This window comes from Canis lupus, chromosome 26 (genome assembly GCF_011100685.1).
Source record: "Canis lupus familiaris isolate Mischka breed German Shepherd chromosome 26, alternate assembly UU_Cfam_GSD_1.0, whole genome shotgun sequence".
NCBI classification, from domain to species: Eukaryota; Metazoa; Chordata; class Mammalia; order Carnivora; family Canidae; genus Canis; species Canis lupus.
Genome location: NC_049247.1, coordinates 30,484,865 through 30,511,747, shown reverse-complemented (window position 1 = coordinate 30,511,747; position 26,883 = coordinate 30,484,865). Strand labels below are relative to the sequence as shown.

General features: G+C 47.8%; 1 protein-coding gene across 4 annotated transcripts in view; it reads right to left on the bottom strand.

The window, feature by feature from the left end:
- The window catches only part of MED15 (mediator complex subunit 15), a 68,858-nt gene that overhangs the window by 24,774 nt on the left and 17,201 nt on the right, over positions 1-26,883 (bottom strand). The window contains exons 2-5 of one of the 4 annotated variants that reach the window (XM_038575938.1): positions 20,514-20,601; positions 6,918-6,969; positions 5,150-5,179; positions 3,183-3,395 (exon numbers count right to left, since the gene is read on the bottom strand). In XM_038575938.1, coding sequence (XP_038431866.1) covers positions 3,183-3,395; positions 5,150-5,179; positions 6,918-6,969; positions 20,514-20,601 — 383 coding nt within the window. Of the gene's footprint in view, positions 1-3,182; positions 3,396-5,149; positions 5,180-6,917; positions 6,970-7,198; positions 7,360-20,513; positions 20,602-26,883 lie in introns of those variants that run through there. The other 3 variants (XM_038575940.1, XM_038575939.1, XM_038575941.1) reach the window with 3 other exon arrangements.

Genomic DNA, 26,883 nt, shown 5'->3' with positions numbered 1-26,883 from the left:
GAGAGAGAGAGAGGGAGAGAGAGAGGCAGAGACACAGGCAGAGGGAGAAGCAGGCTCCATGCACCTGGAGCCCGATGTGGGATTCGATCCCGGGTCTCCAGGATCGCGCCCTGGGCAGGCGCCAAACCACTGCGCCACCCAGGGATCCCCCGACTTAAACATTTAAACGATTGAGCTACCCAGGTACCCCTTATCCTCTGCATTTCTCACCCTCCTATTTTCCATGTCCTCTTCTCTGGACTACATTTTAGATAGTGTCTTCAAATGTTGCCTCCAGTGCACAAATTCTTTCTTTAATTGTATCTAAACTGTTGTTCATTCATTTCCACTTTTTAGTTTCAATAATTTTATTTCTCATTTCTACAAGTTTTCCCTGGTTTGTTCTCAAAACTGCTTGGCCACTCTACCAGCCATTATAGTGCCTGTTCATCTGGAGTTCCATCCTTTATTTCTTTAATCAGGCCACACCCATAGCTAACAGTGGTTATGTGTGTGGTCCCTGGGCATCTCCACATCTGTTCATTGTTCCTATTACCTCCTCCTGGTGCCTCTACTTCCTTTCAGGCTTGGTCTTTGATTGTGTGCTCAATGCTTGACCTTAATCTGGAATTCCCACAGGCCTAAACTAAGGGCACTGTCCTCCAATCTGCTCTTCCTTCTGGGGGAGTGAGGTATGCCAAAGGCCCCAGCACAAATCCCGCTACCCATAGGGATTCCAGGCTTGCTTTATCCAATCTTGCAGTGGGCCAAGGCACAGCAGGCAAATGCTTCTACCTTCCACTGGGCCTACAATCCAAATTGCAGCTAGGATCTACTTGGCTAGAAGGACGATGGTTCCTCAGCATCCAGTCTGTCAAACAGCCAGAAATAGGCCTTGTTTTTAAAGTTGGTTTTACAGACACATGATATAAAACTCACTGAGGAACAGAAATGTAGAGTGAAAAGTAGGTCTCCCTTCTAATGCTGTATTCAAGCCCCCCAGCCTCACCTACAGCCAGTGGTCTGTTTCCATGATGAATCCAGGTCACCAGAGACTACCACAGTGTGTCCCGGGCTATCCTTTAAGAACCCTTGCAAAACCTCTGGCCCTGCCCTGAAGCTGCCTTAATCCCACAGTGGCATTCGGAGAAACTGTCAGAAAGGAATAACAAATGTCCATAAGGCCACAACCACTATTTCACAGACCAGGCAGGCAAGCAGTCCGAGGCGGAAAGGGAGGACTCTGACAGGCAGCAGTAGGACATGGAAGTAGAGAACCCACATAAACCTACACAGAAGACCAGGTCCCTCAGAAGCTGAAAACAGGATGTGGGTCAAGGTCAGACTGGGCGGGGGGAGGGGAGGTATGGGCAAGATGCCCAAGCTTTGCCACTGAACTAACAAAGTCTTAGGAGTGAGACAACAAGGCAAATAATGCTAGCATTCTAAATTCATACACTTTAAAACTATTTTTTATTATAAAAAATAAAAGTGTGATAAAAAAAAAGAAGTTCAAGCAGAGCATAACAGAAAAAAAAAAAAAAAAAAGAAAAAGAGCCAGATGTGGTACTTCTCCAGGGCACCCTTCCATGAGCCGCCCTGCATGCATGTCAGATACACTGACAAGACAAGAGGGGACAAAGGAGCTGGAGATGAAGAACACGAGCTGAGTGTCAGATGGCAAGACATCAGTAAGGAGAAGAGAATGATGATCTGAGAGGGAAGAGGATGCCTGGGGATGGGGGGGTTCCAGGGCAGGAGTGGACAGGAATGAGGCTGCACATGGCCTCTGTGAAGAGCAAAGTGACACTTCCACAGGAAACTCAAAAACAAAAAACAGGGGTGCTCGGATCAGGCAGGCAGCTTGGGTTCGACCCCAGCTCTTGTGGGCAAAGCAGATGTAGGGACGCTGCTCTCTTTGGAGTGTTACTATGAGGGATTCATGAGAAAAATACATAGAAATGTTACAACCTGTTCATGAACCATGGTCACAGCAGCTTTATTTGTAACAGCCCAAAGCTGGAAACCACTCAAAGTCCTTCGGGGGAATGGATAAATAAACTGTGGAACATCCCCTCCATGGAATACAACTTAGCAATGAACAGGAATGATTTACTGTTGCAACCTAGAGAATCTCAAAGGCATTACACTGTGTGAAAAAAAAGCCAGTCTCAAAATGTCAAAAGTGTGATTCCATCGATGTAACATTTGCAAAGTGATGTAATTATAGTGCTGGGGAACAGATTAGCAGTTGCCAGGGCCTGAAGCTGGAGGGAGGAATTATTAAGAGATGATGGAAAGGTGCTGCATGCTGACTGTGGTGGTGATACCACGCATTACAAACCTCACGAACTATACCCACGTCAGCTTGTGGGCAAGCACGCACGTAAGAACTGATGATGTCTGAAAAAAGGCCACTTGAGTTGGCAGGACTGTTCCAACGTTCATTTCTCAGTTTGACAATGAACTAAGAGGTTAGCATTGGGGAAGCTGGGTGAAGGGCATGTGTGCACTCTCTGTGCCATTCCGCAACTTCCTGTGACTCTTAAACTATTTTGAAAAACACACACAAAAATTAATACAAAGGGGGAAAAAGTACCAAAGCACCTCACAGTACTGAAGTACATTCTGCATGCTAAATCACTGTTTGTGAAAATCAAAGGTCCAATAAAACAGGCCCTAGAAGGGAGAGGGAGACCGGCACCACATACCCACTACCAGCTGGAGGAGCTGCATGGAGGGGATGAGGGGCTGGGTCCTGCAGAGAAGCACCAAGAGGGCAAGACATCTCCTTCAGGGATGCCTGGTCAAGGGGCAAAGGCAACGATGGAAGGGATGGCTCCTGAGATAGGTGTCTTCTAGGGGGTTGTGCAGGTGCTGACAGCACTGCTTTATGGCTAAGAATAGCCTGAGACATAATTACTTCAGGTACAAAACACAACTCCTTGGATTGAATCCCAGACTATCCCAATCTCCTCTGAGTCCTCCACTCCTGCCCAGGGGTAGGAGGGCCTCGGTGTCACTTACCCTCTGATAGCCTGAAGAAGGTTTGGAACTTTGTTCCCCCCATATATAACAAAGATAAAAAGAAAGAGCTACTTGGAGTTTCTCCAAGCTTTCCTCAATACCATCCTAAGCAAAGGAATAAAATGCACATTGTCTGCAAAGAAAGTGGCAGGTTCTCTGAGAAGCATGGTACTCACTCTGTGGTGCTGCTGTAGATACAACAGCCATGCCGTGTGGGGCCATCCCTGAGGTGCCGGGGGGTGGCTGCCCTGAGAGGGGCATCGGCTGCCCCATGGTGCCAAGGCCACCCATCCCGCCCAGAGACTGTCCTGGGCCCCGAGAAGGCATGCCGATTCCAGCTGCTCCTGCAGCTGGCCCACCAGTCAGGCTCTGTAGCGCATTCATAGGGTCTGTGGGAACACAAGGGCAAGCGTCTCAGCCAAGTGCCTGCTGAACCGCAAAGCTCTGAAAGCTATGAGGCCTCACAGAGCACACACTTCCTCCCACCTCCAGGCATGACTCCCTCAAAGCCCGAAGCAGTGAAAGGCCAGAGTCCTGGGAGCCTCTGGGCCCCCAATTGCCCACCACATCCCAGAGGCCAAAATGCCAGTGTGTGTGTCACTGCTCTTGGATCGTGAGCCCTCTTGGGTAGGGAACGCATCTAAAACCCTAGTCTGGCCTGTGCCAAGGTCCTGATGTTGTGGGACAAACAAATCCTTGAAGACATGTAGCAGCTCCCACCCCTCCTGGCTGTACACCCTTCCTGCTGGGTGAGACACAGCTGGAACCCCAAAGACAACAAAGGACAGCAGGTCTTGGGGATCCCTGGGTGGCTCGGCAGTTTGGCGCCTGCCTTTGGCCCAGGGCGTGATCCTGGAGTCCCGGGATCGAGTCCCACGTCGGGCTCCCAGCATGGAGCCTGCTTCTCCCTCTGCCCCCCTCCCCTCACATAAATAAATAAATCTTAAAAAAAAAAAAAAAAAAAAGGACAGCAGGTCCTTCTTCATAGTAAGAAAGAGGCTGTGGGCTAGAGAATTGAGGGGGCATAGACAGATGTTCTCCAGGGAAGTTACAAGTCTCCGCACACACCAGAAGCCCACCTCTGCTAAGTCTGTGCAGGACCCCCTGCTATGGAGTTTTCAGGACATCACACCAAAACAAGCTAAAGTATGCAGGAAGCATGCGGAAAGGGTCCACAGAGGGCCATGAGGCACACTGACACTTGCCAGTAGGCAGTGGGGTCCGCTCAGTGAGCAATGCCATGATGTGGAACAAGTTGCCCAAGACTCTTGTCACAATAGTGGAAACTCAAGGCAAACAACTACCTAGAGACAGGTATGGCCCAGCCAGTGTACCCTGAACAAAACTGGGGGCTGAAGGAGCCCACACTCCAATGCCAAGAACCCAGATATTTTCCTGGCCATACACTCTTGATCCCACCCAGTCCTGACTGGCTGATAATCCCTGCATGTGCCAAGAGAGCCCAGCAAGGAGGCCGGACCCAGAGAGGCGTGGCCAGCTCTGTCGACGCAAGCTTGGGCACCCAGCATTTACAGCTGTACTGCTGCAGTGAGACAAACAGCATGCCAAGCTGGCTCCCTTCCTAACAGATCAGAGCTCAGCTGGCCGTCAGGGATTTGCTAAACTCCTTCACTGGCAGCTTGGTCAGCAACACCAGCGCACATCAACAGTTCCCACATGATAAAGTCTTGAAATTAAAAAGATAATAATTCTTAACTTACAAAGAAACTTTGTCCCTCGAGGAAGTGAACTCATAGCTACTCTCTAAAAAATACTACTACAAAAAAAAAAAAATACTACTACAGATTATTATAGTAAATATACCATGATAATTCTCTTCCAGATAGCTCAAAATTTTAGATAATGTCTCCATAACTGTGAGTTTTTAATTATCTTTTCGCTGGACAAAAACAGTATTTGAGTGGTATGGGATGGTGAGGTCTCTGCAGCCAGCCAGGAAAGAGGAAGCATGGAGGAGGGCTGGGCGTGGCTCTATTCTCATGGCCAGCCAGAGTTCTTTCTGTGAACTTTCTCCTCTAATGACAGCTTAACCCAGGCGCATGCAAGCATCCGCAATTGCATTCTTGCAGCCCCAAACCCAAGGTTAGAATAAAACTTTAATTCGAACAGGATAAACTCTTACCACTGACAGAAGCTTGAGATTTTTTGTTATCTGTGTTTAAAAAAACAGAAACAAAAAACAAAGTAAACAAAGTTTTATATAACCACATATTTCCACAATAAGTCAGCTTTGGAGGCATTTGCCTAAAGGTCATTTGCTGAAATTAAACAAAAGATAAAAGATACCTTGGGCGTGTGTGTGTGTGCGTGCGTGCGTGCATGTGTGTCCACTCCGGGCAAAAGTGACACTTATGGGGGTCTGAGGGAAGAGGGTCTAGAACGGCCCATGGTCAATCCAGGGCCTCGGAGAACTGCCTCCCAGGCAGAAGCTTGCTGTGGGCCTAATCTGGCTCTCTATCCTTCCTGAGTGCAGGGTCTCAGTGGGGCCCCGAGCAACAAACATGAGAGCTGTAGGGATCTGCGATGGGCCCGGAACGATGCCAAGACTGCCACAACACCTCCTTTTTCAGCTTGTTCTGGTGAGGCAGCAGCCCCACTTTCTCCATGGGGAAAGTGAGTCTGTCCAAGGTTGGCTAGAAGTCGGATCTATAGCTGCCCCTAGCACCAGGAGGTAAGTGCTGCAATAGGGCCTTCCTCGCTGGGTGAGGGACAAGCCGGTAGCAGGCAGCGGATATGCCTGGCCCCCAAGGCTGTGTACACCTATACCAGAGCCACTTCCCAAACAGGCCAAGACAGCCCAGCCCTGACAAGCCGAGCCACTTGCCACGACAAATCAAGGTGTCTCATCCAGGCTGCTCATTCCTCAGGCTCCTAGTTCTGGCAATTTGTTCTAAACACCATAGGACCTTCCCAAACATGGCAAAGAGAGTAGAATCAAGTTCATCCAGCTGTCATTCTAGTAAAAAGTCAGTATGGAAAAACGCAATACCTATGGACCACACAGGGGCTCTGGGGTTCCCAACATCTCCTTTTGTCTGAGAGTACTGACTAAAACTGTAGCCACCTCTACAAGTCCAGACAGAAGCCACTGGACCGCCAAGTGTGTGCTCCAAAGACAGCCTGTGTCAAGAGGAACCCATCTCTTGTGGTCACACAACTGTAGCCAGGCCGGCAGGAGGCGCTGTTGACTGAAACCCCAGAGGGCCCTGCCAACCTGGTTTCTTTTAAACACTGTGACCATCCAGGAATACTCAAGTGTCCTCCAGGCTTATGTATAACACACAAGACCACCAAGACTCCTGAGCCCAGTCTGCAAGGACACATACTTCTCAAGAGCCACTGATGCCCCCAGGCTGGGCTGACAGGACCCCAGCAACCCCAGCAGGACCCTGTGAATCAGAGGGGCTGGAATGTAGTAGGCGATGGGCGACCCTCAGCAGGCAGGGAGCCAGAGGCAAGACTCATGAAGCTCCAGTCTGACACAGGAGCCACATTTAGGTTAGACCCCCAGGGGTCAATAAACCAACTCCTAGGGAAGGAAGTTTCTTTTCCAGGATAAACCTGGCTTATTTAAGAACTGCCTAGAGACAAAGGCAACAGTCTTTTGAAAAAGGAGATGTTCATGGACAAGCAAAAATAGTCCAGACCACTTGAAGGCTAACATTTCCATTATGCCAAAATCAGCATTTTTGAGGTTGAGGCTTTGAGAGGATGGGAAATGGAATCAAATGCAAAGCAATGTCGAACTTCCCAGAAAACAGGAGCTTTTTTTTTTTTTTTTACAGACATTCTGCCACAGGCACTGTGGCCAAGAAAGCCTCCACCGCCCCAAGAAAGGCCCAACCTCTCCTAGCCATCAAAAACACCCAGAAATATAAATTTTTACTTACGAATGTCTCGAAAATGGATAATGAGCCTGGCCACGAGAGAAAGGTATTCGTCCTAAAAGTAAAAACAGGAAGCAGTTTAATCCCAGATGAAGAAGTGAAGCTGTGTGACGGCCCTTCCCACCCCCCTGCGCTGCTGTGTCACGGAGCACAGGGTTCTTCCTCAAAGGCTCTTAGCCCGCCTGGCTCGGCGTCCTCTGGAATCTCTCAGAGAAGAGCTGTCAGTGCTCAGCTACAGCAGGCCAACAAAAAGCACAAAGAAACAAAAAAGCCAAGAGGGATACCGAGAGGCGTCAAACTGCTGCTCCTTCCACGCTGGGGTAAATGCTCAACTGAGAGGGCTGCCAGCCAGCTCAGGGACCCCTCCTCTCACAGAGGGGCCAGCCTGAGGTCACAAGGCACATCAGCAGTAGACATGGGCGGGCTGCTTTTGTCTTTGCACTATTTGTATCCAAGTACTTTCGCTTTTAATACTGGGCCTGTTGCTCTTTCACTGCTGACGTGCTTGCATGCAAATCTGGATGTACGCCCCTGGCTGTGCCTTTCGGAGATCTGCGTTAATCGGAATTTACTGCACAGGCAAGGGAGAGGGCACAGTGTCATGCAAGGGTGGCAGGTGAAGGCCACTGCTGAGGGCCTTCTCCTTCTTCCCGGCTGCCTGGCTGCTGGAACGGCACAGCAGGGCCTGCCTTTACCGACTGTCCCCTTTGCAATCAAGGACACCCACTCCCAGGGGTTTTGGGGAAGTCATCACTGTTGAGTTTGTCCTGTGGTCAATGAAGGCTGAATTAAAATCTTATTTCAGAGATGCTGTATCATCCTTCCCCTCCTTGAAACACCAGCAAGGCATCCCAGAATGGGCAAAGCCTTTGCTCTATGCCTTGCTCCCACAACCCTCCTTCCTAAGTCACTGCAGCATTGAGAGTCCACTCGACAACAGACAGATGGGATGACACCCATACAACCCAGGACCTGGCCACCAGGCCACCACCTGCTGTGCTACTACCCTGGGGACACAGGCCTGTGAGTCCAAGAACAAACAGTAAACCTAGTGTCAAAAGAAACACCTTCAGGGAAAAGTAGTCTCAGGAGAATATAAAAATATAGGCACTTTCGGGATCCCTGGGTGGCGCAGCAGTTTGGCGCCTGCCTTTGGCCCAGGGCGCGATCCTGGAGACCCGGGATCGAATCCCACGTCGGGCTCCCGGTGCATGGAGCCTGCTTCTCCCTCTGCCTGTGTCTCTACCTCATTCTCTCTCTCTCTCTGTGACTATCACAAATAAATAAAAATTAAAAAAATAAAAATAAAAATATAGGCACTTTCTAAATCTTCATTACTCCTCATCTATCTCCAAATTTCACCTGACCGCTCTGTTTTGGCTCAGGGAACCAGCAGAGACGAAACGAGGGGAATAGGCCTGGGGAAGGCAAAGCTGGGATGACAAGCACGTGCAAAGGGGATAGGTACAGAGAGACAGTGAGCCTCTGCTGGAGCAAAGGGACACTTAGCAGGTATTTGTCAACACTCCCAATTTCCAACTGCCCCCACCAATTTCTGATAGGAAAGAAAACATCTAGGGGTGAAGGGCTCCTGCCTGTGGATCACCTGTGAAGCCAGTCCTTGAGGAACAGCAGTGTGGTGAAGAGGAAGCAAGGAAGGGTGGGGTGTGGGGGCGCAAAGGAAGCTCAGGAAATGAGGTGGCCAAGTACAAGAGTAAGAGGATGTCTTGTTAAGGCCATGGGCCAGCTGTTAAATTGGGGATACCTTAAAAGAATCTGTAGTTTTCTCTAATTCCATAAAAAATAAAATGAGGAAATATGTTGAAAAACCAACCAGATACTTTCAACAGACGCAAGATACAATAAAAATGGGGTTCAAGGGTGTGTCCCCAAGGTCTTTAAAACACAACCAGGACTGGGTGCTCAGAGCCCTGCTGCAGTCCCTGGCCCAGAGCTGGATGGCCCAGCGTGGTTTGCTCCCAGCTGAGGCCACCCCGCTGCCAGGTGGGTAGAGTGGAGGCTCTGGGGACCAGACCAGACCAGCATGATGAGGCCTGGGGGACAGGGGAAGGACGGAGAGGTGTGGCTACCCGACAGGAGACATGGGCACCGGAAGCAATTAGTCACACAGCGGCCACGAGGTTTTCCTGCAGGTTAAATACATTGCCAAGATTCTCACAATGGCCAGCCAGGCCACCCAGGAACCACTGGGAGCTGAGTGCTGCACATCTGCTGCCAGTGTTCCTCTCTCAGAAGACCCTGCGGTCTGAGACTGCACCTTTCATTGTCCCCTAGGACGGGCTGCTTTATTCCCTTGGTTCTTAACTCAGAAGTTCTGACTGGCCTGCCCCACTGTGGGAATTCCTAGGCTCACCCCTCCTCTCTGGGACTACTCCAGAGAAAGGCCTGAATAGCATGTGACGTCCCTTAGCTTCACTCAGTTTTTACCATCTCCCTCACTCAACATCAAAAATCTAAGTGTTGGGATGCCTGGGTAGCTCAGCGGTTGAGTGTCTGCCTTCAGGTCAGGGTGTGATCCCAGGGTCTAGAGATCGAGTCCCGCACTGGGCTCCCTGCAAGAAGCCTGCTTCTCCCTCAGTCTATGTCTTTGCCTCTGTGTCTCTCATGAATACATAAATAAATAATCTTAAAATAAAATCTAAGTGTCATGGCTATGACATGAGGCTGGATATTCCCAGACCAGTAGTAAGAGCTAACACTGTGGCACTTAATGTGGTGCCAAGCACAGCTCAAAACCTTTACATTTATCAATGCATTTAATCGGCCCAACCACCTACTGAGGCAGATGTGTCTGGTTTGCATATGAGAAGACAGAAATGTGTGGGGGAAAGCTTTGTAGTTTAAACCCTTGCTTGAAAAAAAATAAAAAAATAAAAAAAAAATAAACCCTTGCTTGACCTGTGCAAGTCTAGCATGAAGGCCCAATGACAAGAGTGAAGGATGCCTCCCCACACAGACGTGGGGGGAGCAGCAGGAGCAGGGACATACACAGGCTCCATATAAAATTCCAGGCACCATACACTACACACTGTACACTACCTTTTGTCTAAGACATGGGCAATCTGAATACATATATGCACTTGTATCTGCAAAAAGAAATATTGGAAGGATAAACCAAAATCGGAGATAAACAGTTACCCCCAGAGATACCAGGGGTTGGGCTGGAAATGAGACTTCACACATTGTTTTATGGTTTTCACATTGGAAGCAGGTACCTTTTTTTTTTTTTTTAACCAAATTGAACATAAAACTAACAAGCCAAAAGAAAAAAGTGCAATTCCTAAAAAATTCAAAATAAAATGAAATGTATAAGCCAACTATCAGGCAGGTGTCAGAATTATACAGCGAAAAGAATTATTTTGAGTGGTTATTTAAAAAACAAAAAAAGCAAACAAAAACCTGCACATCCTTAGTGGAAGGGATGCACTTTAAGGACTAACAGAGCTGCAAAGAAATCTTAAACTTCATTCCACATTTTGTTATTATCTGTTACCAATATTAGTAGTAATATTAGTCTGTTTATTTCAAAAGTATTTCTTTCCATTTTTTAAAGTTTATTTGCTTTTTTTAGTAATCTCTACAGCCATCCTGGGACTCGAACTCACAACCCCGAGATCAAGAGCTGCATGCTCCTCTGAGTCAGCCAGGTGCCCCCCAAAAATATCTTAGAATAGAGCAAGTAATTATGCTAATGATATTAGAAGCCAAGGTATTTATATTAAGAGAAAAGATACACGTTTAAAATGAAAGTGAAACCCTGTAAGGTTAAATTGGAATGGGAAATATCAGTGTGAAATTATGGGGTTTTTGAGGTTGCTGCTGTTATTACAAAAATATATTACTTCTTAGCTCTCTTCACAAAAAAGGTACAGAAGCCATTAGCACCAGGGTCCACACTGCATGCTCGAAATACCAGTTCACCCTCAAAAAGGAACCAGGGCTCCAGAGATGAACGGCCCATTCTGGGACCAAGACACAAGTAAGCTGCAAAAGATGAATAGAGTTGTGATAAGAGGCCCTAAAAGGGACAGGAGGGTGCTTGGGGGCTGCCCCTGGTGAGGAAGGGGACCATGGAAGCATCAAAATGAACCAGTGCAGTGGACTGAGGCACAAGAGCCCCAAGCTCATAATACTCACAGGGAAAGAACCACCCTCACTCCCATCCTCAAGCCCTACTGATCGCCCCTGGAGGTAACCAAGGGTATCAAGCCCTTGTGCTACAGAGGGATGATGGAGAGGAAAGCATTCCTGGTCATTCAGAATAGGCTGTGTTTCAAGCAACCAAGAAGCCTTGGCTGATGATAGAAAACCCTTCTTTGCAGAAAAATTCCTTCTAATAAATGTGTAAGGAAAGATAGAATTAAGGACAATTACCATTTTGTGATCCTTAGTTAAGCAGTGGAACCATCAGATGAGAAGTGGATGGGGAACTTTTTAGGAGAAGAGTGAGGCTGTCACTCTAAACCCCTGGCCAATTGTGGTCTTGTGGGGATTATGAATACAGGGCACCACCTCAGACATATTACTGCTCATGACACCACTGCACCCTGGGCTCTTCCCATCTAACACCCAGTCTACAAGAAATAAGAGGCAAAAAGGAGGGAGTCAGGCAACAGGGGTCACTGTTGGTAGAAACGCGCATGCTAAAGCCTCTGCCACTTAGGACTCAAAGGAAGTGAGGAAGCTCATTAAAACCAGAACGTTGGTAGAAAGATGAATGTTACAGGTGCTTCTGGAAAGGGCTCAGAGGAAATGAGGAACACGTCATTGGAAACTGAAGCAGAGAGAATCCTTGTAGTCTAGTGATAGGAAGTTGGCTGAATTGTATCCTAGTTGTGTGGAAGGCAGAACTTGTAAGCAATGAATTTGGATATTTGTCTGAGTACACTTTCAAGCAAAATTTTGGAAGATCTGGCCTGGCTTCTTCTTGCTGGTCAGAGTAAAATATGAGAAGAGAGAGAAAACAAACTGAGGAAAAAACTATTAAGCAAAAAAGGAACCTGGACTTGGATGGTTTGGGAAACTCTCAGGCTATCCAAATCTTTAAAAAAAAAAGCTAAACTGAGGGGATTCACTGTTAGGAAGGTGCATTCTTAGAGAAAAGGCCAGGGTGTGGCTGGACACAAACTTTGCTATTGCCAAAGGGAATGAGGGCAGTATTCATGAATCCCTTCAGTCATCTCACAGAAGCCAAGGAAAGGGATGAAATCATACACGAAAGATCAGTGAAGAAATCCCTTTTCTGATGGTGTGAATCCTGTCACATTCATGGGAGACCCACGAAAGCGTATGCGTGTTATACCAGCAGGAACACTGCCAGTTTGGCCTGAAAAGGAAAGAGACTGGATGGAATCAAAGAAGGGTGTTAGACTCCCAAAATTCTATAGGCAGGAAACAGGCTGATAAAATGACTCAGCTGCAAACATGCTACTCTTCAAAAAAAGGAAAGATGACCACAAGGGTAGAGTTTTGGGCCAAGAGGCCAAAGCCATAAGCCCGGAGACTGGAGCCTCCAAAGTCTGCTAATCTTTGTTACAGTAGCTATAGGAAACTAATACCTTGTCCCTGTAGATGTGCCTACTCTGGGCATTTTACACAAATGCAATCAAGTGATATATGGACCATTATGACTCTTTTATTACATTTAGCATGATATTTTCAAGATTGATTTGTGTTACAGAAATATGTCAGCATTTTAATCCTTTATATGGTCATAACACATTCCATTGTATGGATATACCACCTTTTTTTTTTTTTTTTAAGATTTTATTTATTTATTCATGAGAGACAGAGAGAGCCAGAGACACAGGCAGAGGGAGAAGCAGGTTCCACGCAGGGAGCCCAATGTGGGACTCGATCCCAGGCCTCCAGGATCACGCTCCAAGCAGAAGGCAGACGCTCAACCACTGAACCACCCAGATGCCCTATGTACAAGTTTTGTGTGCATTTGATTAACTGTTTAATTTTTTGAGGAATCATCACAATGTTTCCATAGTGACTGCACCATTTTACATTCCTTCTAGCAACATAGGAGGTTCCAATGTCTCCAGCCATGAGTGTGAAGTTGTATGTCCACTGTGATTTTGATTTGCATTTCCCTAATGACTAGTGACCTTGAACAGCTTTTCATGTATTTCTTGGCCATCTGTATGTCTTCTTTGGAGATATGTCTGTTACAGTCCTTTATCCCCCTTTTTTTAAATTGGGTTTTTTGTTGTTATTGTTGAGTTGGAGAAGTTCTTTATATACTCTGGATACCAGTCCCTATTCCATGGGTTGTCTTTTCACTCTTGATGGTGTCCTTTGATGCACAACAGTTTTTAATTCTTTTTAGTAGTTTTAAATTTTGATGAGTCAAACTAACCAAGGTTTTCTTTTGTTGCTTGTGCTTTTGATGTCACATGTCAGAAACTGTTGCCTAATCCAAGGTCACAAAGATCTATGCTTACATTTTCTTCTAAGAAATAGAAGCTTTAGCTCTTAAATATAGGTCTTTGATCCATTCTGAATTAATTTTTGTATATGGTGTGAAGATGAGATCCAACCTCAGTATTTTATATATGGTAATCAGGTTGTCCCAGCACCATTTGTTGAAAACACTATTTTTCCCCACTGAAATCTTTTAGCATCCATGTTAAAAAAAAAATCTATTAAAAAAAAAATCTATTAGCAGTAAACACAAAGGTTTATTTGTAGATTCACAATTCTATCTTATTGATTTGTATGTTCATCCTTCTGCTAGTATGACATGGTCTTGATTACAGTAGCTTTGTAGTACATTTAAAAATTCGCAAGTAAGAGTTTTCTGATTGTTTTCTTTTCTAAGATTGTTTTGAGTATTCGGGGTCCTTTGAATTTCCTTAGGCAATTTCTACAAAGTCTATTTGAAAGTCTTCCTCATATATTGAAAAATGTATCAAATCCCTGAGCAGCTGCTCCAGACCCAGTGTTCTTGGTAACAGGAGGCCTTTGATACGTATCCCATTGGGAGTCATGTATTTTAACATTCTATTTTTACATATTCTAAAATACCCTAGACATACAAAAAATGAATAATAAGACAAATGCCAGCGCTCTTCTTACCCAGCTTAAATTTAAAAAAAAATAAGACAGGAATGCCTGGGTGGCTCAGCGGTTGGGCACCTCCCTTCAGCCCAGGGTGTGGTCCTGGGGTCGTAGGATCGAGTCCCCCATCAGGCTCTCCGCATGGAGCCTGCTTCTCCCTCTGCCTGTGTCTCTGCCTCCCTCTGTGTCTCTCATGAATAAATAAAATCTTAAAAATAAATAAACAAGACAGAGAGGTAACTGTCTCGCTCAGTCCGTTGAGCATGCAACTCTTGATGTCAGGATCATGAATTCAAGCCTTATGCTAGGTGTGGTGGAGCCTACTTAAACCACTCCCCATCCCCCCAAAAAAACCCACAGAAGAAATGCAAGTAAACAAGCAAGCTAGCTCTGCATGCTACCAGTGACTTGCCCTACATTTCAGTCTCTTCACAGGTAAATGGGAGAAAATGTCACAAGGGCTAGATAAAATTATGCACTTCTCTCAGCCTTACTACATGCTACAACAAACACAGTTGGTGAATACCAAATAATGAGAACTGACAGTGAAGCTTCTGAACCAGTATGTAAACTAAGGATGGTGCAGGAGTCCAGACTGTCACACATTTAGACAGAATAAAGAAAGGAGTATTGCCTACTGAACCTTCTTCATGAACCAGCTGCACCCAGCTCAACTTTCCTGGCAGATCTCAGCAATTGTTAAGAAAATGCTAGTCTTTTTTTTTTTTAATCTTTTAAAAAATTTATGATAGTCATACAGAGAGAGAGAGGCAGAGACATAGGCAGAGGGAGAAGCAGGCTCCATGCACCGGGAGCCTGACGTGGGATTCGATCCCGGGTCTCCAGGATTGCGCCCTGGGCCAAAGGCAGGCGCCAAACCGCTGTGCCACCCAGGGATCCCAAGAAAATGCTAGTCTTGAGAAGCCTGGGTGGCTCAAAGGTTGAGCATCTTCCTTTGGCTCAGGGCGTGATTCCGGGGTCCTGGGATCAAGTCCCGCATCGGGCTCCCCGCAAGGAGCCTGCTTCTCCCTCTGCCTCTCTCATGAATCAATAAGTAAAATCTAAAAAAAAAAAAAAGAAAGAAAGAAAAGAAAAGAAAAGAAAAGAAAAGAAAAGAAAAGAAAAGAAAAGAAAAGAAAAGAAAAAAGAAAAGAAAAGAAAAGAAAAAGAAAAAGAAAAAGAAAAAGAAAAAGCTAGTCTTAGGGTGCCTGGCTACCTCAGTTGGTGGAGCATACAACTCTTGATCTCAGGGTCCTAAGTTCAGGCCCCATGTAGAGCTTACTTTAAAAGAAAGAGAATGCCAGTCTTTTCACGTATTCACATTTTTCAGTGTACACAGCTGTTCTTTTCTCAGCTCTAATACGTGCTTCTAATGCCTGAATTCTTGGCGGGGTCCCACAGCCACACTCGATTAAACAGGGAGAGCAGAAGGTATATTCAGATTCAAAGCCAGACTCTCGCCCTGTGAGGTCTCTTAAAAAGGCTGAAGGTAGGAAAACACCTCCTTTTATCAGGTGTACGTAGACATGCTCTTCTTCCCTTTCTGGGAGTACAGCTGGCCCTGACCCTATTTCCCAGGCTATGCTTTTTCCTATTTATTCCAGCTGACTGGCTGCTCAGCTCAGGCCCTCCTCTTTGATTGGTCCTAAGGAAGCTTCCCACTTCTGATGCTCGCAGCCTCCCTGGTCCCTATGTTTCACTTTGGCCTTCCAGTGGGGGTTTAGTTCTGTACTAGTCCTTTCTATGCTGTAAACCGGAAACATATACTACTTTTGCATAATACTATATTAAATGCAAAAGAACAGATGAGTGTTTAACTAACATGCTTAATATAAAAACAACCAAGTAATAAGCAAATGTTTAGAAATGCACCCAATTTTAGTAACCATCACCACACACTGCTGCTATAAGCACTGACACAGAGCTTCTGGGACTCGACTGTGCTCTCATCCAGTAGATGCCAAATTTTCCTGAATCTTGAAAGGCTGGTTCAAATGTTTGGAGTCACTATTCTCACAATAACCCACTATCCTCAGGCACAAAAATTATTTTTACTTCCATCAGCCTCCTTTAGGCAGAGTAGTCCTATCTGTAGGAATTAAAGGTGCTAAGGAATTAAAATGGCTGTTTGGGTATTTTTTGCTTTGACAGATGGGAGGCAGTAAGAGAAGTGATTAAGAGTGTGGTGATATCAGGCCATCTGGGTTCCATTCCCAGCTCTACTTCTACCCAGATCATTGACCTCCTGGGTAAGTTAACTAACATCTGTATGCCAGAGCCGCCTCTTCTGAAACTGGGGAGAGTGATACTATATTTGCCTCATAGAGCTTATGTAGATCACATGAGCTCACTCACGAAGCGTATAGAACAGGGCCTTGGGGTACACACCAGGCAGCCTGAGGTGCCCATTAACACCCCAGTTTCCTTCGAGGTGGACACCTCTGGACCTGCCAGCTTGCCAGGACTCCCCTGGAGGTGAGCCTCTTCTCTGTGGCCTCTTATACTTCCCAGACCCTCCTAGACTCCAGAAACAGATAAATTACTCTTCCCCATCTCTGCCCCTGCTCTAGGGTCTCACTTTTTCAATTCTTTCACAGTTGTTCTGATGGAGTCTCCGGTGGGAGGGGCAGGTAAGAAGAGTACCCGGGCTGCCATCTGACCAGCCCTTACGGAAAGGCCTTACTGCACTGACCGGTATCCAGCGCTATGAAGAGCCTAAACAGTAGTAAAAAGCTGGGCATCAGATGACAGTGCCCAAGCAGTATGTCTGTCTCTGAAAAAAAAGAAAAAAGAAAAAAAGAAAGACAGGAAATTTCCAACACCTGTTAAAAATACTTCTCTTCCAAATAGTTGGGGCCTCCTCTTGGGAGTTAGGGATTTAGAACCAGCTTGATCAAAGGAAATGGGGCTGTAGTCATTAAGGTCTAAAGTATGGGCTACAGTGAAGCAGAGGCTAAGACAGTGAGGAGGCTGTTGTACTGCCCCATGCCCTCTTTGGGCTGGAAGGCTTATTTCCCAGATAGGAGAGTGTTTGTGATAGCCAATCTTCAAGAGGGCCACCAACAATCACTGGCTTCCCTGTAAAAACAGGCCACTGCTCACATCAAACACAGAGGTGAGGGGCACCTGGCTGGCTCGGTAGAGTGTGAAATTCTTGATCTTGGGGCTTTGGGTTGGAGCCCCATACTGGGTGTAGAGATTGCTTAGAAATAAAAGCTTTAAAAAAAAAAAAAAAAAGGCGATTCCCACTGCCCTTAAGATCTGCTGTGTCAGAATGATGTTCTAGGATTTCTGAGGACTGGTAGCTTCCACCTCCTCCTCCTCAGAAGCCAGCTGCCATGCAGTTAAGGAAGTCCAGGCTGGAGACACCACGGGAGGCCATGCCGGGAAAACTGATGTGCAGATATGTGAGTGAAGCCTTTATGGACCTTCCAAGTCAGCACAGCTGCCTGCTGATTATAGCTGCATGCGAGGTCACACAGGAGACCAGCAGAATGGTCAGGCAGGCAACTCCAATTGTCCCAACTGCTGACCCACAGAATCAAGAGAAACAATTTACTGCTTTAGGTCATTAAGTTTTAGGGGAGTTCCTTATCAAACAATAGGTAATAAACAATACTGAACCAACAAGTTCTGCATTTCAAAAGTTGAACTAGTTCAATAAGCCCTCATCAACGTTCTTTAAATTCTAATACAAACTAACAAAACCAGTAATAACATCTAATCCTCCCAAATATTTGCAAATTCTACATCTAATAAGAGAATGATATCCAAGACACATTAAAAACTCTTACAATCAATTAAAAAAACCAATAACTCAATTTTATTTTTTTTTAAATATTTTATTTATTTATTCATAAGAGACACAGAGAGAGAGGCAGAGACATAGGCAGAGGGAGAGGCAGGCTCCCTGCAAGGAGCCTGATGCAGAACTTGATCCCAGGACCTTAGGATCATGACCCGAGCCAAAGGCAGCCACTCAATCATTGAGCCACCCTGTACCCCAAGAACTCAATTTTAAAATGGGCAAAGGATCTGAATAAACATATCTCCAAAGAAAATATACAAATGGCCAACAAACACATGAAAAGATGTTCAATATCATTAGTCACTAGGAAACACAAATCAAAACCACAATTTTTATGAAATACTACTTCATGACAGCTATAATAAAAAACACAGCATGCATGGGTGGCTCAGTTGGTTAAGCATCTACCCTCGGCTCAGGTCATGATCCCAAGGTCCTGGGATGGAGTCCCATATCATGCTTCCTGCTCAGCCGGAGGTCTGCTTCTCCCTCTGCCCTTCCCCCCTGCTCCTGCACACACTCTCCAATAAATAAAATCTCAAAAATAAATAAATAAAAGAGACAAACAATAACAAGTGTTGATAAGGATGTGGAGAAACTGTAATCTCAGACCCTGTTGGTGGGAATGTAAAATGACATAATTGCTTTCAAAAATGGTGTGGCAATGTTATGCTACCAAATGATTCAGCAATTCTACTCCCAGGTATCTACTCAAGAGAAACAAAAACTTTATGTCCATAGGAAAGCTTCTACATGCATGTTGTTTTTGTTTTTGTTTTTAAGATTTTAAGTAATCTCTATGCCCAGCGTGGGGCTCAAATTCACAACCCTGAGATCAAGAGTCACATGCTCTACCAATTGAGCCGGCCAGGCAACCCCTTGTACACAAATGTTCACAGCAGCATTATTGGTAATGGCCAAAAAGTAGAAGCAATCCAACCGACCATCAACTAATGAACAGATAAATTAAATGTAGTATATACATACAACAGAATATTATTAAGCAATAAAAGGGAATAAAAGTACATGCTATAAAATGGTCTATGATGAAACTTGAAAAATATTATGCTAAGTGAAAGAATCCATATACCATAAGGTTGCATTTATATGAGAAGTTCAGAAAAGGCAAATCCATAGCAATGCCAAGCAGGTAAGTAGTGGCGTATGGCCATGGGGAAAATGGGGAGTGCCAGCCAATGGGTATGGAGTTTCTTTTAGAAAATGTTCTAGGAAAAAAAAAAAAAAAGAAAAGAAAAGAAAACGTTCTAGGGCAGCCCTGGTGGTGCAGAGGTTTAGCGCTGTCTGCAGCCTGGGGTGTGATCCTGGAGACCCAGGATCGAGTCCCACGTCAGGCTTCCTGCATGGAGCCTGCTTCTCCCTCTGTCTGTGTCTCTGCCTCTCTCTCTCTCTCTCTCTCTTCCTGTGTCTCTATGAATAAATAAACAAAATCTTTAAAAAAAAAGAAAAGAAAATGTTCTAAAATTCAGATTGTGGTGATGGCTGTACAACTCTGTGAATATCCTTAAGACCTCTGAACTGTATATTTTAAATGAGTGAATTGTGCTGTACATGAAATAAATCTCAGTGAAGTTATTAAAACAAAGTTTATTATGCATAACCAGAGTGCAGACCCCCCTGTGCCTCAGTGCTCAGAGCTTTCCTTATATGTGGTCACCAATACATACTTGTGTGCTCTAACCTCTAAGACCAGATCATACAGGTGGTTTCTGGTCTGGAAACTGCTTTTTCTGTCTGGTAATCTCTATCTTTCCCTTTTGAAAAATGTTCACCTCATCTAAACACTCGGACCATTTCCCAAACTGACGTCTGTATGTCTTGACAATTAGTTTGTCCAAACCAGTATCCCATCAAGGGGCATAAATAGGATCTGCTTTTAATTCTTGACATCCAAAGATGTCCTAGAACTCCCAAAACCAAACTCAGGCACAAAGTGCTCAGAGCAGATCTAGTGCAGCGGAGGGTCTGCACAGTCAGATTTGCAAGGAAGGCAGGGCGGGCGCGATGCAGAACAAAAGCCCCTGGAATCAGCCCCTCCTTGCACAAGCTGGGTAACCCTAGACAAGCTGCTGGCTTCCTTGTGCCTGTTCTGCTTCATTTCTACTAAAACAGCTCTGCCCTGGGGAGAACACTCCAATGAAAGGATGAGACAAGATGGTCACATGAAAAGCCCACGGCACCAGGCCCGGGATAAGAACTCACACAGCGGAAATCCTTCCCAACTACTCCACTTGTGACATCCCTAGGCCTAGGTCCTAGCTCAAGGCCTCAATCTCCACAAGCATCACCTTTAGCACTTAACACAACAGAATAGGAATGCTTCTGAGCCCACATGTCAGGGACCCATGGGCAGCATTCTTACTCAGAGGAGCAGCTGGGACCACTGTGAGCACACTACAAGATTCCTGGGAGCTGACCATGAATGGAGGGTGTTGGCAATAGGGTTGTGGTCAGAGGCTGGGCCTTTATCCTACATGTCCCTCCAAGTACCCTCCCTATAACTGTAGCGTGGACACATGGGAAGATCCACAGCATGCTACAGGTAAGGCTGACAGCACCCATGGTCAATCACTGACCAGCCACCCCACCCCTACTCCGCAGGCAGAGAGCTTCCAGAGTCTGCCTCGCACCCTCCCCTTCCTAAAGCCTCTGAACTCTGCCGGGGGCTCCAACCACCAGGGCCTTACCCGGGTCTTGGCCTTCAGGAACACATGGCTCTCCATATCCTTGCTGGATTTACTGTGGGCCACACCGGCTTTTCTCATGGCATCCTCACTGTAACACAGAAGAAGAAGAGATGTTGACACATAACTGTAGTCTGCTTACAGGGTTCCTGGCCAGCAGGCCCTGCTCAGCAGCTGCACCTGGGTGGAAGAGCCACTGTCCCCCAGCACAACAGCCTGGCTAAGGCCTAGGAGAGACATTTAAGGAGGGACTCTCAGCAAAGCAATAAAAGGCAAGCTGAGCAAGGTAAGAAGGAAGAGCCACGAGAAGGAAGAAACAGAAAAGGTAGACACCAGAAAGCAAAACAGCTACCCCCCCACATGAAAGATGAGAGGTGCCAGGCCCTAGAAGTTGTTCACAACCAGCACACAATCAGGTGTACTCAGATGGCTGAGAAGCCGCCAGCACCCTCTATTTCCTACCCTCTGAGCGGCCTGGGTCCCCTCCCCCCAGCTCTGGCATTAAGGACAGTGGGACCCTGGCTCCAGTCTCCTCCTCTGTAAAATGAAGGGGCCATGCAAAGTCAACTCTCAGTCCCTGCCAAGGCAAAGGTCCTTATGTGGGGTGTGCAGGTTCTCCAAGTGGGACCAAAGAGATAAACCCCACAAATGTGGAAACTACTTAAAAACACATTTGCCAGCAGGCACCTGAGTGGCACAGTCGGTTAACCATCTGCCTCTTGATTTCAGCTCAGGTCATGGTCTCAGAACTGTGAGGTTGGACTCCATCCGCAGCATGGAATGTCCTTGAGATGCTCACACTTTCTTCCTGCCCACACCCTCTCTAAATAAAATCTTAAAAACCAAACCAAAACAAACAAACAAACAAAAAACATATTTGCCAAAACATGTCCAACCAGAGATGGAAGGCTATCACAGGTTTTCACCGGCTGATGCTCTGCTAGGATGGAGTCATGCACATCAGCTAAGCCTGAGCTCCCCCTGAATGGCAGGGCACACCCCCACCAAACACAAAGCTAAGAACATGTGTGCGTCTGTTAAAAAGGGACATGTCAGGCTTGGGTCCAGCTGGTGCTAGACAGCCTTCTGACCACTCCAAACAAATGAACCAACCAACCCCAGGGTACTTAAAGAATGTGCACATGGGGCTGCATGATCGTGTTTGTGATCCTTAAAAAAGTCCAGAATGGAGGCTAGGTGCTAAAGCTTGAACAAATCTCTATCAATGGTGTAAAGAGGCATAAAATGATGCTGACCCACCACATTGCTGGATAACTCATTAAACACATGAGAGCAGAGTCTACCCGTCTGCTTCCCCAAGCTGCACCGAGGCAAAGCAGCAGCAACAAGTTCCTGTAGGCAAGGCAGCCAGGAGGGACCAGACACAGGCAGGAGGGGCAGTGTGACCTGGGCCACAAGAGCGGGACAAATCGAACAATGCAGGAGGACAACTTGAGATCCAACTCGTGAGAAGCAAAGCAGGCAAGCCTGGAGGACCTAAGCAGCGTGAGGCAGGCATCCACACACAGAGATCGAGAGTTGTCACCTGGTTAGGCTCTAAGTCACTGAGTGTTTCCAGTAAAAAAAGTGACTGAGCCCACCCACTTTCATAAGGGTACCTCACCTGTGCCCCCCCAGGCCATACCTGTCCCTTGCCCACCTCCCAAGAGCAGTGTGAGGCAAACCTGCCATGGAGGCTTGCCAGGGCTGAGGGCCACAGAGCGGCAGACCAATGGAGGAGAGAACAGTGGACACGGCCAAGAGGGCAACTGCTGGCCAGGGGGACGTGATGGAGGCTGAGGGGAAGTGGAGAGGTCATGAGTTGAGGGCAGGACCAGGAGCCAAGATGTGAAGCACAAAAGGACAGAGGGGGGGCTGAGGGCTCTGAGAAAGGACTCAGTTATGCAGATGGGCCCTGTGCCCAAGGTGAGCAATCCCCAAGGGCTTAGGTTGGCTCCTGCTGGCTAAAAGCAGTCTTCCCCAAGCTGCCGGCTGGCCACTGTGACGGAGTCAGCGGATTCGCAGGACCCACAGGCCCCCGCGAACCCTGACCGAAGCAAAGACACCTGGCACAACCCCAGAGACGAGACACAGACACGAGCTTTAATAGCTTTGAGGTGGGGGGGGGGACCTTGCAGGGCCAAAGGCACCAGATGCACTAGGATGTGCTGGAGGAGGGACCCTGCCCTGTCCTGGACCAGCAACATCACAGATGACACGGACAGTGGCAGCACTGGCTGCTAGGTGACTGAAAAGAGCCTGAGGAACCCTGTCCACACAGGAGGCCAGAAACAGGCCTGTCTTGACCAGGCAAAATGCACACCTTCACACGAGGCAACGGAACTGGGATAAATGTCCCCAGCCGGTGCCAGGGCCCTGCGAGGCAGTGCCGTGCCCGTGTCACATACGGGTCTCTTCCACTGCCGCACACAACACCTGCCTCAACAGGCCCTGCATGTTTGTTGGCTGAAGAATGAACAGGCGCCCTGGGCACTGTTTTCAGTTCTGCAAGTCATAGCTTAAAAAATGTTTTTTGCTCCCGCTTCCAGTCTGCAGATCATGCTCCACCAAATAGAAGATGAGGCAAAAAAGAAACCAGGCAGTTCTGCTCTGTTACCATCCAACATTTTCCCCGAAGGAGGCCCCGTCTTTCCTTTTTAGCCGGCTCAGCATCTTGTCAGTGGCGCCATCCATTATCTGGTTCTAACTGCACAGGAAACAGCTTCTCTCATCAGTGCTTAGGGATGGTGGCCCTCCCTCCCTCTGTACCAAGGACCAAGCATGCCCACTGCATGAGCCTGTCGTGGGTCCCAGCCCCACATTCAGGCAGCCCCTGCACAGATGCAGGAGCCGCTGCTTTCCCAAGCCTCCTCTCTTCTGTCCCCAGGACGCCTACAGGAGCAGCTGGACCTGGATGGCCACTCCTCAGCCTTTGTCTCCAGAAAACAAGACCCTTCCAGCAACCATTACTAAACAAATGTAAACTAGCACACAAGAGGACAGGCTGATGGTTACAGCTTCAGGGAAACAACTTTGAAGAACCAGCAAGTCCTAGTGAGCTCCGCCCACACACAAGCAAGCCTGAGGTCAGTGCCAGGAATACAAGAGCCTGCCCAGTCAGGGGAGGTCAGGGGGCAACCAGGGTCAGCTTACAAGGGTGGACCCTAATTGGCTATCCTCCCACAGTTCCAATACCAAGGCAGTTGCCCCCAAACCGGAGGCTGCCAGGGAGGCGCCAGTACCATAACAGAGGGGCCTGTCTGGTGGCTATGGCCTGGGTGTACCCAGCCCCGAGAAGACGGCCGGATGGCTGACACTGGCTCAGGCAGCCCCTTGCTTCAAGCTGGGCTCTGCAGCTCCCCTGGTGCAGCTTCTTCCTGGTAGCCATGGCTACACTGGGCTGGTCAGGGTTCAACTGGTATCTGGTTTAGACCGGAGTCTCCTGGGGAAGGACCAGATCCATTCCACAAGCCCTGTGAACCACCACCAGGAGGCTGAAGGAGGCCCTGCCTGTCTAGACTTGGCCTGTGACCTTAGCTGTGTGTCCACCAATTGCCCACACTGGAAACCTGGGTACGCCCTCTTTACTTCCCAATTCTGACCTCTGTTCCTTAAAGTTTAACTCCTCACTCCACCTCTCACTGCATTTATGGTGGTCCTTCCTGATGGGCCTCTGTCTCCAGGTCCCACCCCTACCACTTGTAGTGTCCCAAGCCATGTGACTACCCGTGGGAGTGCGAAGTGGCGCAGGTTATGTCCCCGCCTGCCTCAAGGGCCTCGCTCCTCACCAGCAAGGCAGGCGGCTGTGGAGCCCACTCCCTCATCACCCTCCTAGGGGCTTACTGCCAAGCATGCTGATGCCCAACCATCCCACCAGCCTGCCCGGTGGGCCCTCTGACTGGGCTCCTCACTTTCTGCCTCACAGAAACTGTAAGCAGACTTACAGTTACAGGTCACACCCGTGGCACCTCCTATGGGAACTGCTGGCTCCCAGTTGGTCAGCCCTGCTGTCCTATGAATGCCTTGAGAGCAGGGACTGATATGCAGGAGGCGGTAATCAGCACCAGACAAATAAGTGGCTATTTTTAACACAAGAAGTGGTAATGCCATGCATTTTGATGGGACATGACGTGCAGACCCGAGAATCCATGTGGCAGGTACAGGGGAAACTGAGCCTTGAACGAGCACATCCAGGCAGCAGAGGTCAGGGTGATGGGAAAGGTATGTGCCGGAATGGGCGGGAAGTGCTGAGCACTGAACCTGCAGGAAGTAGACAGAAGAAGAGGCTGGGCTCTGGAATCACACAGACCTCACACAGACCAGGGCTCAAATTCCGACCTGGACACTCGCCAGCTCTGGGTCTTGGGAAAGGCGCTCTATCCCCCACACACATGCCCTTTATGAAGGAGCTCTCTTGAAAGGGCTGTGGCAGGATGAAGGGAGGTGCACAGAAGAGCCCAGGGTGTGAGGACAGGCCCAGCCTTGGCACAGCCTGCACAGTGCCTGTCTACTATCCGGCATACTCTGCTGCCTCACCTCTTCCCTGTCGCCAAATTAGAAAACTTAATTTGCCAACTGGAGCTGGTTCCTAGTCTTTGTAATCTGAATCAGTGAAGGATAAAGCAAAAAAACTAGCAAACGGTGTGTCCTGGGAAAGCGCACATGGATGTAAGTTCCAGGTGTGCTAACATTCTAGCCTGCCCCTCGCCACTCCACTCCCAAGCCAGCGACCCTGGTTAAGGCATCACCTCGTGGGTCCTATGCGTCCTCACCTCATGGGGCTGGTCTGAGGATCATAGTAGTTAATGACGTCAGGCACTTGGCACACAGGAAGCACTAGGGTGTGTTACAGAAATCAGAGAACAGTCTGCCTAACTGCGCAGGAAGATTGCATCCCAAAATACCTCCAATGTTCAATGACGCTGGTGTCGCCCCCTTCCTAGCAGATGACAGCAGTGACTGCATGCAGCTCCCTCAGGCAGAGCTGCTGTCCCCCTGAGGCTGAGCCACCTGGAAGCGTGCTCCCAGGGTGCCCAGCTCTGCAGCCCCAGGGGGCTACACACTTCTCAGGAAAGGCCTGAGCACAGGTATGCTGATGAGCAGCATTCGGCAGCCTTCCCTGCTGACCCTCCCCTCGCTCTCCCTTCCAGAGGGCCCTGGTTCACAGCCAGGGACCTTCCCACCTTTCCTGACAGCACCCTCCTTACCACCGCCCCTTCTCCAGGCTCAGCCTCCTTTTCCAGTGCTAACCATGTGCTCGCATTCGCAGAGAGTGAGTTCCGTCTGCTCTCCCGCTGCTGCCTAAAGCAGGAAGGTTCTTTCCTCTCTGTCAGACTCACCCTCCTGGCTTCAGGTAGACAGGAGGCCCATCCATCTGTGTGAGGTTTTTGTTTTGCCCAGAGAAGCACCTCCTCATTTGAGAACCACACACCCATCAGCCAACTGACCTTTCATGGGGCAGGAGTTTTGCCAGCCCTGCCTCACCCCCACCCTACAAGAGAAGCCTCCAGATGAAGTGGCACCTGTGTGTGCAGAGTCTGTTCAGCCACCTGGGACAGGACCTTGCAGCTTGCATGGGTGACCCTTCACCCTGTATGTGGAAAAGCCCCAGTCATAAAAGTAGCAGACAACAACAGGAGAAGAGTTACATAATGAAAGCCTTCCTCAGCACACCATCAAAAGTAGATACCACATAGGGAAAAAGATCTTGCTAAGTTAAAAAAGATTCCCACCACATTTTTACCAACCATCTATCTACCAAAGAGATAAGGAAAAAGTGCCCCTGATACTCCAGGCCCTTGGCAGCTCAAGACCATCGCTGAGGTCCGAGCAGCAAAGCTCTGGCACCCCTGCTTCCCTATCAGGTACTCAGGGCAGCGCCATTCCTATGCAATGACCCTGTACGTTTGAGGGTAGCCTCCAGGACTTGCGGCACAGTGCAGGCCAGCACAAGAGAACACTGTTTCACCCTCTCTGAATGCCAGCTGGGTCCAAGCACTGCACATGGTTTGAGGCTCATCCCGAAGCTTCTGCCCTGCCCTACAGCCAAGGAATCCTGTGAGCCTGCCCCCAGGAGAAGGGCCAGGAAATGCAGACAGACCAGAAGGAAAACAAATCACTACACTGCCCCTGAGCAGGAAACACAGCTTTGACTTAAATTAAGCTAGCTTAAGCCACAGTCTAAATAAATATGTTCCCTATAACAATTTCATTTAAAAATAAAATTAAATGAGATATGAACCTCCAGGCTGGCATAAGAAACTGAATCTGCATGTCTAATTTTGTTCCATCGCAAAACCCCACTAAAGCTACGGAAAAGGGGGGATTTTGTTTTTCTTATCACAAACTCACAAAGCCAGGAAGGACAGGAGTG